Source organism: Scaptodrosophila lebanonensis, unplaced genomic scaffold (assembly GCF_003285725.1).
Source record: "Scaptodrosophila lebanonensis strain 11010-0011.00,11010-0021.00 unplaced genomic scaffold, SlebRS2 tig00000092-arrow-pilon, whole genome shotgun sequence".
Lineage (NCBI taxonomy): Eukaryota > Metazoa > Arthropoda > Insecta > Diptera > Drosophilidae > Scaptodrosophila > Scaptodrosophila lebanonensis.
Window position 1 is genome coordinate 843,659 of NW_022060566.1, and position 13,699 is coordinate 857,357.

At 36.3% G+C, this 13,699-nt stretch overlaps 1 protein-coding gene across 1 annotated transcript; it reads right to left on the reverse strand.

Annotated features, from left to right (window-relative positions):
* Positions 1-6,817: 6,817 nt before the first annotated feature.
* LOC115627246 (eukaryotic translation initiation factor 4E1-like) lies at positions 6,818-8,423 on the reverse strand. The gene is made up of 2 exons (XM_030522867.1): positions 8,231-8,423; positions 6,818-8,142 (listed from the first exon to the last, which is right to left on the reverse strand). Exon 2 carries the CDS (start codon positions 8,103-8,105, stop codon positions 7,026-7,028), a length of 1,080 nt encoding a protein of 359 aa, XP_030378727.1. The 5' UTR covers positions 8,106-8,142; positions 8,231-8,423; the 3' UTR covers positions 6,818-7,025.
* Between the last annotated feature and the right edge of the window lie 5,276 nt (positions 8,424-13,699).

Genomic DNA, 13,699 nt, shown 5'->3' on the forward strand with positions numbered 1-13,699 from the left:
AATGCGTCAAACTACACTTGGGAAAAGTAAATCCAATTGGCGCATTCGAACTTCCATCTAAGGCAGCTCTAATTGGCTGAAAATTGATGATAGTTTTATCTAATTACATAGTACAGGCATTAGCTATATCCGGCCAAATGAGTGTTATTTATTTATTTAGCTGAAAAGTTAAAACAATAATTGACCAAACTCAAGAATACTTGGTTTATCTTTAATTCGAAAATTGTTTGTTTTCAATTCTAAAATGCCAAGCACATTTTGATAATTTCGAAAATTCTGTTTTTGTTTTTAATCGATGTTAAACCATATTTTCACACTTTCATTGCATATGTTTAAATGAAACTGGAAGCTGATTATAGGAGTCTAATAAACGTTGAACTTGATTTTTAAATTGACGAACGTTGTATTCTATTATAGTTCTTGCTACGGCTTCTCTATCCCAAGTTATAATTCAATATTTCACGAGTATTTTCAAAACTTTGTAATTGAAATTTTTGACATCAGAGTAATATTCCGATCAATCTGTATGCTTTGGAATTGGCTCTGGATCAGCTGCAGATCAGTCTGAAGAGCTCGTACTTATTATTTCAATTATTTTCTATGGCATGGATGTATTAAACAAATGTCATTTCGTTCTTAGCTTTGGTTAATTAACAATAGCACTTAATTGTGTAATAATAAAGTTTTCATCGACATTTGAATAATTTTGCTCAGTGATTCAGTTGATGGGCAGTAGAGAAAATTCATTTTCTTTAATGTACGAGTAATATTTAAAGGGAGCATCAAAGGTTAAGAACTAACAAGGTATATAGATATACTTGTTTCGATCTAGAGCTAGATGATTGGATTTAAAAACACTTAGCGAAGTTTAAAAAATAAGAATTATTTCAATTTACGAATATTTTTTTTCCAATTATTTAGAAGGCAACGAATCAATTGCTGGAGCCTTATCATTTTAGCCTTTTCTAAGTAGAAAAGAAAATTAAAAAAGAAATAGGTATATGTATACTTATATCAGAGCGAAAAAGTCTGTAGAATTGGACAAATTGTTCTTCACTTCTATGTACGCTAAGAAGCCAACGTTTGACAAAAAAGAATAACATCAATGCTACACTCATACTTGTACAACAAATAGATTTTTTTGTTACTCTATTTTTGTGGGCGAATAAATAAACAAATTTTGTCGGCAAATGATTTCCCATGAATTATTAAATTTGAATATCCTTAATAATTTGAATTGACTGGCTTGAGAAGAGGGTACGATGTATGTCGACATGGCATCCAATCTGCCCAATCTTTCTTGGTCTGCAAGTGGGGCTACTTTAAGTCGAGTACAGAAGCCTTAAACATCTGGCTGGCGCCACAAGGATAACGATTACTTTGCCAGTCAGTCGCTGTCTGGCATTTCATCTCGAACTCGTGCTGGTGAAGTGAATTGTGTGTGTGTAGGTGTGTGTGTGTCTGTCCATATTTGCTTATGTGGCGCTGGGTGTGAGTGAGCGTTAACCAAAATCAAGCCGACTATTTTGCATACGCAAATAAAAATAAATAAATTGAAATATCTACGTGGAGCGTTGGCGTTGATGCGCAACACTTTGCCTTCCCCCCCCCCCCCCACACTTCCCGCCCACTCCCACGCCCACACCCACACCCAATATGAGACGCATGTAAATCGATGCTTTACAAGCCAAATGCCACCTGGATCCCAACTTCCCCCCACACACGTGTCTGTGCCTGCCTGCCTGACGTATAGTTGGAAGCCAGCTTGAAGGTAAATGCTTACTTTTCTCCTCTTGTTGCGTCTCGTGCGGGACGGGACGGGACGGATCGGGGCGTGGCATGGCGTGGCGGCTACCAATTGTAAAAAATGTTCCCTTTCGCACTTTGTGTCTGCACTTTTTGCATATTTCATGGAGTATGTAACTCCAAGATTTGCAACTGTAAGTCAAGAGTGAATTGTGGCAGATAGTCCTTCTGATTTCCCAGACACACACACACATGTATAAATAAAATAAATATTGTACATATAAATATATACAAATGTATGTGCATATTTCCTTTAAATGCAATGCGATGTTTATTGGATTTTTATTGCTACAATTTCGTGCTGCACAATGCAGATTATTAATAGGAAAACAGAATCGATTTTAAATTCTTTTTCACCTTACCCGCACCTCATAATCATAATAAGAGTATAGCAGGAAAATAACTGTACCTTTGCTAGAAGCTGTGAACAATAATAATTAATTAGGCTTTTCCTTGCACGTCTTTCGAATTCCATTTCAATTGTGGCTAACAACATTGCATTTATTTTCTTATTATTTCGGCATTTCAACATTAAACAGAAACATTTCGTTCTTTAATTAAAAATAATAATAATAATAATAATAATAAAATAAACTAGAATCATATGTACAGGAAAAACAAGTGGGTAGTAAAATTGTTTATTTATGTATAGTTTTTCTTTTTCTAAAAGTTCTTAAAAACAAAAACTGTCGATTTAAATAAAGTATGTACATAAAGCTTTGATGACAATTAAATAATATACACTACAAGTACATTTTACGTAAACAAATCGTTCTAGTACTATATTGCATTTATTCTAGTGCTGACTAGTTTTCGTCAAGTACCAGCTAATTCAATAAGTCTCCGTTAAATTTTTTATAAATATTTTCCCTGCCATTTTTTACTTTAATATTTAATAACACTATAAATAGGTTAAGCTACACTCAGATGACAAGATATGGTTATAAAATCTGATTTCTTATATTAAACTAACTTTAGGAAAATTATTTGGCGTATATAGCAAAATAAATAAAAAAAAGTGATAAAAATACTTGTTGTTCTTTGGCAAATAAAGTGTACTTTATTCAAGCTAGAAATGTAATGTGTCTATAAAAAATAGTTGAAATTAAGAACATTTGCCAAAATGTTGAGTTCCTTAATTTTGTAAAAACCACATGAATTCAAAGACTTGAAAAAAAGACTATGAAAAATAAAGCAATAGGACAAGAAAAAAGACAAATCCAGTTTAAGTTCACATGGCATTTTTTCGTTTTAACTACTCATTAATTATTTAAATACTGTAAATTAATTATACAAGTAGGAGCAATTAGGCTTCGCGAAATCGAATAAAGAAGGAAAGCTTTCCACAATTAGTTATCCCAAATAAAATTTAACTCTTGCTCAGAGTTTAGTAAAGCTATAGAAGTGTTTTCTAATAGTTTTCAAAAGTTCATATGATTTCAATAATCATTATTTGAATGAGAAATAAGTCCATTTAATGAAAAATAAAGAAATTTTATATAGAATTTTCATATCAAAATTCAGTGGAATTTATGCAGGCTTTGCTTTTATAAATTGCAGTATTTGTCGACAGAAAAAATAGCTTGAGAAAAACAAATGCTTTGTTTGTTTCTTTGTTCATTTCATAAATAAATGGAATTTAATTTTCGAGTTGAATTTGCGTTTCTGTTAGAAGTTGTAATCTTTATTAGAATTCTATGGCATTACTATTGGTAACACCATCTACTAAGAGAGCTTTCAAAATACATAATTTATCGAGTGGAATTTTCGTAATGTTGTTCTGTAATTGAAAAGATTTAAGGATATAACGATTGGCTATAAAGCTAATATGTTGACGCTTTAAGTTCTCAGAAAATGTACAAAATTCGAACAAAGTAGCCAAAATGTGTAATCCAGCTGGCTTTCCAGCGAAGTAAAATAGCTCGCTACTTAGTATTTAATCAAATCTTTAACATTTCTTTCTTTTTTTGGGTTTTTTTTTTTTTTTTTTGGTGAAGTTACATCTTATTTACCCCGCAGAGTACGCAATAAAACGAAATTAAATGCCATAAATCAACGCCAAATAAGTTGGTAGCTGCTGTTGCTGCCTTTGTTGTTGCCGTTGCCGTTGCCTTTGCCGCTCATACAACATACGGTTGACCATATTTATACGAGACATATGTCGTCGAGATGTATTATAGGGGGCCATGCGCCGCCTTGACCTTTAAGTGTAAGCCATGGAGGTCTGATATATAAGTATATTTCTATTTCTTCAACCACCGAGCATTGTGAGCAGAGGTTTGAAGACTAACTACTGGCTGGCTTTAGAGAAGTGCTTTGAATTATTTACTCGCAACTAACTGGATGTGAAACCCTTCTATTCCGTCGCCACCATTAGCCATATATGCAATGTAGTGCGTAACATCTATTGGAACTGTAGTGTACGCCATAGTTGGATCAGACCTAGGGAGCACATACACACCTTCCCATACACAATAAACTCAGCACCAACAGCCAATATTAAGGACATAAAAACCAATCAAATGGAAGTAAGTGGTCAAGGGCCTGAGCCTGCTGATGGTGGAGGGGGGGTTGGGATTGGGGGAGCACTTGCTTAACCCCCAGCTGGAATTCGGCTAGCCAATAACCTGAACGGTCAACAAAAGAATGTAAGAGGCCGTGCGATGGGACCACCACCTACCTACCTGACTGCCCGGCTGCCTGGCTGCCTGACTGCTGGCAGCCTTACTGCCAAATGTCGGCTGTCGGTTCGGCCGGTAGCGTCCAAAATAGTCACCATAAAATGCCAACTGCCAATAAACGTCAATAAATCAAACAATTGAGCGCGTGGCCAAGTTTCGAGATGCTGTGCGCCAAATAAGGCAAACGATGTGGCCCCAAACAGTCGTTCTGAAAGCAGACAATAAAAAATGAATACATAAACAGAATGTATTCTGAAACGGCACAGACACACACACACATACACGATTTGTTCTTTAAAGTCTTCTTAACATATTCGTAGATAATCGCCGGCAGCATTACAACTAACAAAGCCCCATTTATGGCGATTTGTAGAACATGGCTGCGAGCCCTACACTCAGAAAATGTGCCCGAAATCGCGCCTACATTTATAAATACTGCACGGTGGTGAAATCAACAATTTGTATCTGGAAAGTAGTTACTATATTTCGCTCTAACAACAAGTTTACTGGAGGCTGGGGAATTATTTCTTGTTATTTATTTACTTATTTATTATTATTATTTTCTACTGCGAAAAGAAAAAAAATGCTTAGAAATTAATGCACTAGTCACAAGAAACATACAATTTTCATTAAATAAATTTAAGACGGTTTGATTAACCTACTTAACCTATTTTATAAAATTGGAGTTAAATCTAAAAGAATATTTTATGTTGCAGACATTTTATGTTGTTAGTTACTTATTTTTAAGAACAAATTTAATTTTTTCCTTAAATTGCGATGCACTACTAATTTTTTTTAAATATTGAGAAATCTTGAAATCAAAATTATTATCCGAAGAGTAGAAACTATATGTGTTTCCCTAAAAGTGCGTACATTTCTCTAAATTTAATCCCATTTTTCGTAACTTCTTATACTACTTCATCTATGTATTTAAAGTTGTGCTGGTATAGTGCGTTAGAGAGATTAGTATACAGCGATATATGTCCGCCTGTATAAACGCAGGGATCTCGGAAAGTTTAAGATGATAAAAACACCCAATCTTGGCATTATTATTCCCTAGTACTTCATTCTTTTTCTTCTTCTGATTCACCCTTTTTAGTATTTAAAATAGATTTTATGCTACCCTCTCCAAGCTCTGTTGTGGGTTCAATTTACTCCATAAATTAATAATTTAATTTCTTAAGCCTCCATTTCATATATTAATACCGATATTTTTCTATGATGATATGAAAATCTGACTTGAAGCATCTCTTTAAAATCAAGACGAAGAGGGAATATTTATAAGAAAATCCAAGTCATATCCTGTTAGTTTATGGGTTTCAGGTTTCGCTCTAAAAACTAAACAAATCTACCAGTCAATCGCCCTTGATTTCAGTAAAAATTTATAATTTATAATAAGAGAAACATCTTCTAAAAATTGGAAATAAAACTCATCTCGAATAAAGTCAATTTTTGCCAAGTCCAATGACATTTTCAATCTTGGAAGAATGTGTTGTTGTTCTTTTGAGTGTACCATCACGAATGCATTTACAAATTTCACTCATTACTTATCTATTTCTCTTACTTCTTCCTGCGATTCTACTAGTTTTTTCCCCGAATGGGGTCACTGGAACTGGGGCCGAGGTCGCCCATTGTTGACAATTTGAGTTCGAGCGGATTTTAGCGTTGCGGTTAGCATCGCATTTCGGCCGACAGCCAAATTGGGAATTCGCATTCAGTTTAGTGGCAGCTCTAACCAGACATGGCGTCAATTTGCGAATTGTTTAGCCCCTGACGGTGCACGCATTCCCACACTTAGTCGCAGACCTATAATTATGCAGTAGAATTGATTTTGTACGCAAATATTTGAAACATGAAGTCAGGTTTAATGTTGTCTATAAAATGTCCGACTCTTTAATGGGTGAGAGATTAGTCCTACTTCTACTACTTTCTGCACAATGCAGGAATAAAATTGACCGAAGGCTTCAATAAATAAATATTTAACTAATATACTTGATCTAGCTTCAATATTGTAACTAATCGACCCTATACGATAACTTATGGCATCTCTAAATAAAGCTGTCAAGCAATCGATATTGGTTATCGATAGTTGAATGATCATTAAATTTCAACTATACAAATAAAAAATATACAAGTATGTAGCTTTATCTAACCATTGGTTTGTAATGTGAAATATGATCCCATCTACTGCTTAACTGAGCAATATACAAGCATGTATATCGATTGATATTTCATTGCCAGCAGCAGTTAATTTCAACATTCGGTCACACTGAAGAATTCGTGGCAATTCTGTTTTGGTAAGAAACGGCGAAAGCAAAGAAATAACTGTGTTCTAACCAGAGATAAATTTTCAAATTTTATAGAACTCGGAACACATTATTTTGTATGATAGAATGTTGGAAAACAGATAATTTGAAACGATACTGCATTTGATATACCAAAAATTTGAATTGGGATCATTAGGAAACAATCCGTGTGCTGTACGCATATTATTAATTGGATTGCTGTATGAGATGACGATTGTAGATTTCGAATACTCTACATGGTATAGACAGACTTGACTGTCGATCCTTGCTTTATCATAGTGTCCATATGGAGCTGATATTGTAACACATAGACACCCTCCATGCGCAGACACTCGCGCAACTTGCGTCCGATTTCCAAGGCGGCCACCTCGTTACTACCATCGGCTGTCCAGACAGAGATCTTGTTGCTCTTGCCACGTATATTGACGACGGCGCCGCAGAGCTGATCAGAGTAGTCGCAGCACTCGCCAATCAGACACAACATGGTGTCCAGCCAGAAGTTGTCAAGGTCGCTCTTCGTGTTCTTGCTCAGATTGATGACCCAACGGCCGCCCTGCTTATTGGCCGCATCCTCCCACATGGGGCGTATGCCCTTCTTGAACATACAATAGTCGCTGCCCAGCCTGATCTCAGACGGCGGCTTAATGTGGTTGATGAGACTCCAAAAGTTTTCAACAGTATTAAAGCTGGTCACCTCGTGCAGCATGTCCTCCCAGGTCTTGCTGCGATCATTCTCCAGATACCACAAGGTCCAAGTGTTGGTCAGCGGATGATGGGGCGCTGACTCCACCGACTTGTTTTCACTGCCCGACGACAGATTTGCACTCCCAGCTGTTTCGCTGTCATTCTCATTGGAGCTGACATTCCCAGAAACGGTGCCATCGCTCGGCGGTACAGTGGCCACGGAGTCCGTGTTCGAGTCGCACGACAGCGAACGTGTCGAGCCAGGGACTGAGCTGATTGGAATTGCAACAGCACCAGCATCCAGGTTGGCTTTGGTGCCACCAACACCGGGAGCAGTCGCAGCGCCAGCTGCAGTGGTTGTGGCAGCGACTTTGGCTGTGACAGTGTTGTTGCCAGCTTTGTTGTTTTTGTTCTTGCCACCCTTGGACGGGTTACCGCCTTGTTTGCCTTTGCCCTGCTTGCCTTGACCTCCGGCCGAATTTTTGGCATTGGAAGTCTTGGAAGCGGAGACCTTAGTGCAGCTGCTGCCCACAGGCTCTGTGGAGAACTCATCATTGTTGGAGCACGACTTGAACATTGTCTTGGGATTGGCGAAGTTCTTCATTTTGTAGAAGTTCGTTGGATACATGTCCAATACCTGCTCGTAATGATCATTCGTTGTTGCACTGAGGATGCAAATACAACAAATTCTTTACTACAGACACACACACACACACAAACACACACACGAAAACACACCGCAACTATACTTACATTTGTAGCTAAATATTTATGTATGTATATATGGTATATATAGATGCCGATTACTCTCTAAAAAGTATCTTGTCAATGCGATTGCCTTTGATATAATCTGCTGCTCCTTGGTCCTCACGAAATGAAATAAGCTGATTTATGTTTTAGGATTTTAAACACGCTCGCTCAAGCTGAATAAATAGATATAGAATGGGATTACTAACTAAACTGATTGCTCATGTGAACTGATTTTGTTGGAGATTGTAGCAAATGGGCAACAGCACAATTCTGACGGCAATGGCGAGAACTACTAAGTAGTTAGTTGTAGGCTTCTCCCAAACACACACACACACACACACACAGTGCTGCCAGGCACAATAAAAAATCGATTTTCGCAACACTGGCTGGCGCTGAATTTTTTGCTTCAATTATTTGTATTTATAGAACATTCAGAATTTTAGTTTGACAAAGAGGTGGAATTGTTTGGTTCAATATTATGCGAAATATGTGTCCAAAATCGGCACACAAAAATATAAAATAAATAGATAAATAGCGTGCTTTGTCCAGCAACTGAGTCTGCTGCTTGATGAGCAATGAAGAAGATCAAGATCAAAGTAGTAGAACGGCTCTATCCGCTTTGGGAGAATTCTAAGTAATTCAGAATCATTTTTTTTATCAATAATACCATTTACGTTGTGGTGTAAAGTTTTTATTTAAGAGGTTCTTATTAGCAGAAGCTATAGTACATAGGTATTGTTAATGCAGCATTATATTCGATGTTGATTAAATCTAGGTCTAAAACGACCACGACGGTAATCAATTTTTTATTTTTTGTTTTTGCGCAGATGAATTGCGGATTTCGTTGACAGGCAGTCTCGATAGCTTTATAGCTATGGCTAAATTATACTTTTGTGCCATTTGCTACCTTTGTCGACCCAAACGCACGTCCAAATGTGTCACCTAACCTCAATTCCCATTAACCTTACAGTACTCGACCCGAGCGCATTGTACGTTTAAAATGTTCGCAACTGATTATGTACCGCATGTGAACTTTGTTACTAATATGACTTGGCCCCCACACACACACACACACACACACATATGTACATACTATATATTTGTGTTTGTGTATGTGTGTGTGTGTGTGTAATATTCCTATATTTGTTCAGCAACGGAACGTGAGCAAAATTTTGGTTGGTGTTGCTGAAAAGCTTCACATTGACTTTGGAAAATAGCTAGAAGTGCTGGGGGTATGGGGAAAAACGGGCAAAAGCAAACAAATGTAATGTAGCAGTAGAAGGAAAAATGCGCAATGCCGAGGTGGAAACTGACTGACTGACCGACCGAGAAACGTGTGTGCACGAGTCGAACTTGCAAAGTTTCAAAATAAATATTTACAGCAGCCAACCCACACAAACACACACACACACACACACGCACATCTATGAAAACAAAGTCAAATACATATAACACGCACTGTGGCAACACTTCACGCATTTCTTATTAGCTGCACTTCAAAAAGCTGCGCAAACTTTTTTGCACAAACTTATTACAGTCACTTTTTTGTTTTCTTTTTTTTGTTTTTCAAAACATCACAAAAATGAAAACCAAGTGAAAAAACACCAACAAAAACAAACTACAGCCAAACTACAAACAATATTTAGTAAAATGTATGTATTTTCTCTGTTTCTGTTTCGTTGTGTGGCCAAGCGATGCCCGGCTCATAATTATTCGGTTGAACAACACTTCAAATTTATGAGACAGCAACAAAAGTTGATGAGCGTTCGAGGCGAGAATAAATCTTCTATTTTATTTAAACAAAAGCAGTCGCTGCCTTGAATATTAGATATATTATTAGATATTATATATTTATCTTTGGGCAAAGCGCATGTCGTATCCATCCCCTTACACCTCCACATTTCCCTTAATTGTAGTTAAAAAAATTAATAAGTACGTACCTGTACTTTGCCCCTTGAATTACATATGTTAGTCTTAGTTGATTTTATTTACCCTGTAACTGTGGGGTTCAGGTGGCATGGAACACATAATACTTATATGATTAGCAGCAGGACGAGACGAATGGATACATGTCTGTCTGTATGAACACCGATACTTTCTCAACCATAACAGTTAGGTACACCAAACTTGTTATATATATAGATTTGTCTTATCTATACGCAATTTAAGCTTTTCACAAATCAAATACATTAATATAGTGAGGCCATTTTATATTACTGCCATGACACCGATCGGTTCAAAAATCACTCTTTGCATAGTAACTATTTTGCTAGATATCGTAACTAAAGTTGGAAATTATTATGTTTAATGCCGACTCTTCATAATCTGAAGTTTGAAGCTGTAAGAGCACAAAGTCTTCGCTGGGGAGAAGGGTAGATAAGAGTCGGACTTGCGCTACTTTAGCGTTTTACTCGTCATGAGCTAAAGCATTCAAAATAATTTAAGCAAAGATTAACAAATAGAGCTGTTGTTGGACTCGGATCCAACATATTCAACAGATAAGAAATAGAATGTAGCTTGAGGGTTGAACTTCCTAGCCTCTTTATTCCATTCCAAACAAAAGATTAGTGTAACACATCTATATAGGTTTATCAATTGAGAGCGCATATATAAGCACCACTTCTACAGCGAATTCATCATTGTTTTTATTTAGTCAATAAGTGACCGTTATTTAATGGATAGCTATTCAATTAAATTTTAATTTGACGAGCAAGTTCTAGTCTATTAACTACTTACAAAACAAAAGTCAATCAAAATACCGACACAAGTTTAATTGTTCGTCCTTTCTAATTTGTTTGCTGTTGATAAAGAATTGACAGCTCTGAAGCATCCCCAAATATTGTTCCTTATGGCTTGTCATAAATTTAAAATGGGTTAGGATGAATGGAACACGAAAAACATCCAAGCGCGACAACAAATCAAAGCACAAATTTTATATGCTTTTGATTCCTAAAGATTATGGAACAATTTAAAAAACGAAAAAAAAAAAAAATACAAGCAGAAGCAGCCAAGTCCCCAAGCTGTCAAACTGTCCCCAGCACAGACCCATTGACAGACCAACCGTGGCATCAAAACCAATAAAAAGGGAAAGGGGAACATGAAAAAATGGCAACAATTGACAAGTCTAGCGCCTGCCAGAGTGCCCAGAATACCAGACTGTGCGTGCATACAACACGCCCACCCACTTAACACTTAACGCCCCTATGAAAGTGCCAAGAGCTGCGCACCGAAAGAAAAATGCTAAAACGTTATACAACAGACGTAAAATGCGCAAAAGAAGCGAAGAAGTGTGCTGCGTGTGCCAGATTTGCTTTTAAAACAAGATATAGAAATGCTGTCGAGCACACTCGACCAAACAATACTCTTCAAATTTGGTGCAAATGCTTCTATATTTCTATTAGAAGACAATTAGTTTTTACAAAAACACACCTAAGCTATGGTCGGACACGCAAACAATTTGCACGCCAATTTAATGCATTTCCTAAAAGCAGCGTCAATTAAAACCAATCAGAATCTGAATTAGATTTAAAGTTCAAAAAAAAAAAAACCTCCAGAGAATTCAATATGTAAAGCATACATTTGAATAATAACAATTTGTGTGCAAATTGTTTGCATGTCTGACCGTAGATTTACACAAATATTGACAATTTGATTAAAACATATATAGTACATTTAATTTTTATAAACAATTTGGCATAATTTCTATTCACACATAAATTTTGTAAGCATTGTGTAAACAAAGTAAAATTGTTTAGGTTTTTAACAAAAAGAAATAAAATAAGCTTAATGAAAAATGTAAAAAATACCTTAAATCCGAATACTAGGATGCATCATTTAATACCATTAGAGGCTCATAACGAAACAACCTTCCAACTGATATGCCCCATGCCCCTTTTTGGCCGAAGGGTATAGTAATGCGCAGGGATTGGGCCACAATTGAACCCCCTAGTCCGCCGACAGCCAACACATTTACAAATGCGCTTTTAACTTAAATGACAGTCCAATGGGAAGCAGAGAAGGGCAAGTGCCAAGTGGCGTTGGCTCGCCTGTTCCTTCTTGTTCGCTCGTCGTTCGTCGTCCGTCGTACGTTGTCGGTCAGGCGGCAAACTAAGCTAAAAAATATGCACTGCAATTTTTTATTTGCCATGTTTTCGACATCCGCCAGCCCCCCATCCCCCAGCCTCCAAGCCGACTCCCGCATCACATGTATTACCAGCAATTTAATGTAAATATTGTATTAGTTGGCCCAAAAGTGTTGAGTAAATTTATTGGCAGCACATAAATCGCTTTGAATACACACCAACACACACACACACACACACACACAACAACAAATACACGAATACTAGCGCTTGGGTAAAAGATTTTGCACTGGCAGAGGCAAAACAATAAAATATTAACCGAAGGAAAAGGTACCTGAATTTATGCGCTGCCCCAAAACGGAGCATTCATATCGTCCGTATCCATTTAGTATATAGCGTGGGTATAAAGTATTTATTGCTAGAGTGGAATGCAAAAACCAAAATAGCACCCACACATTAACAACTGCTTGCGTTTAAGGATCCGACTTGGCAGCTGCTTTCCTTGTCACTTATGACTTGATAGCCATGTACAGAGCCAGAACTTCCAAAAACATTGCACCACGAATTGTTGGCTTTAATTGAATTGCGCAATTTCTTTACCCATCCCTGATTTACAAATATTCCTTTTTCCGACTCTAGCAGCATTTCTATAATTTGTGGATCTTAATACTAAACTCAATCGTTTATCGTTTAGTCTGGTTTCAGTCGGCGCTAGTTCTTCAGCTTTTCTGGGACTAAAAACTTTCTCGTAGTTTTATATCACAGCTTTCAAGCATCTATGTATTATTAGCTATACACCATTAATTGAAGCTTTTTTTCAGCGCTTATACTCATATGTTACTGTTTTAATTAAATCAGCTGCCTTTGATTCTATTTAGCATTTACTTTGTATCAGTAGATCAGATTTTGCCGCCATCAATTAGGATTATCCCTAGTCTCACAATATATATATATATATATATATATATATATATATATATATATATAGATATATATATATATATATATATATATATATATATATATATATATATATATATATATATATATATATATATACTTATACGTATATATACTATGTACATGCGTATAAGCAAGCTGAACTTCTAAAAAAAAAAATGTTCTAATCGACATTATAGCTTCAACTAAAATCATCGTATTATTTTCACTCGTTTATTTATTTTAATTCTGTTCTGATTCTCGCAGGCCGTTAATACGAATAAGCACATAATTTGCATGTTCACTCATTTGTTCATATCATTAATTTGTCATTTGCACATTTGTTTTAATATTTGCTTTGTTAGATTTTTTGCGTGTAGTTGTTTTTGTGGCATGCGTTGCACAAAAAAGCAATGCAATTAATTAGAAGTGCGCTCGTTGAACGCGAATA

Bases quoted from the DNA above. Each gene is read 5' to 3' on its own strand.
- LOC115627246 (XM_030522867.1), bottom strand. From the start codon at position 8,105: ATGTATCCAACGAACTTCTACAAAATGAAGAACTTCGCCAATCCCAAG.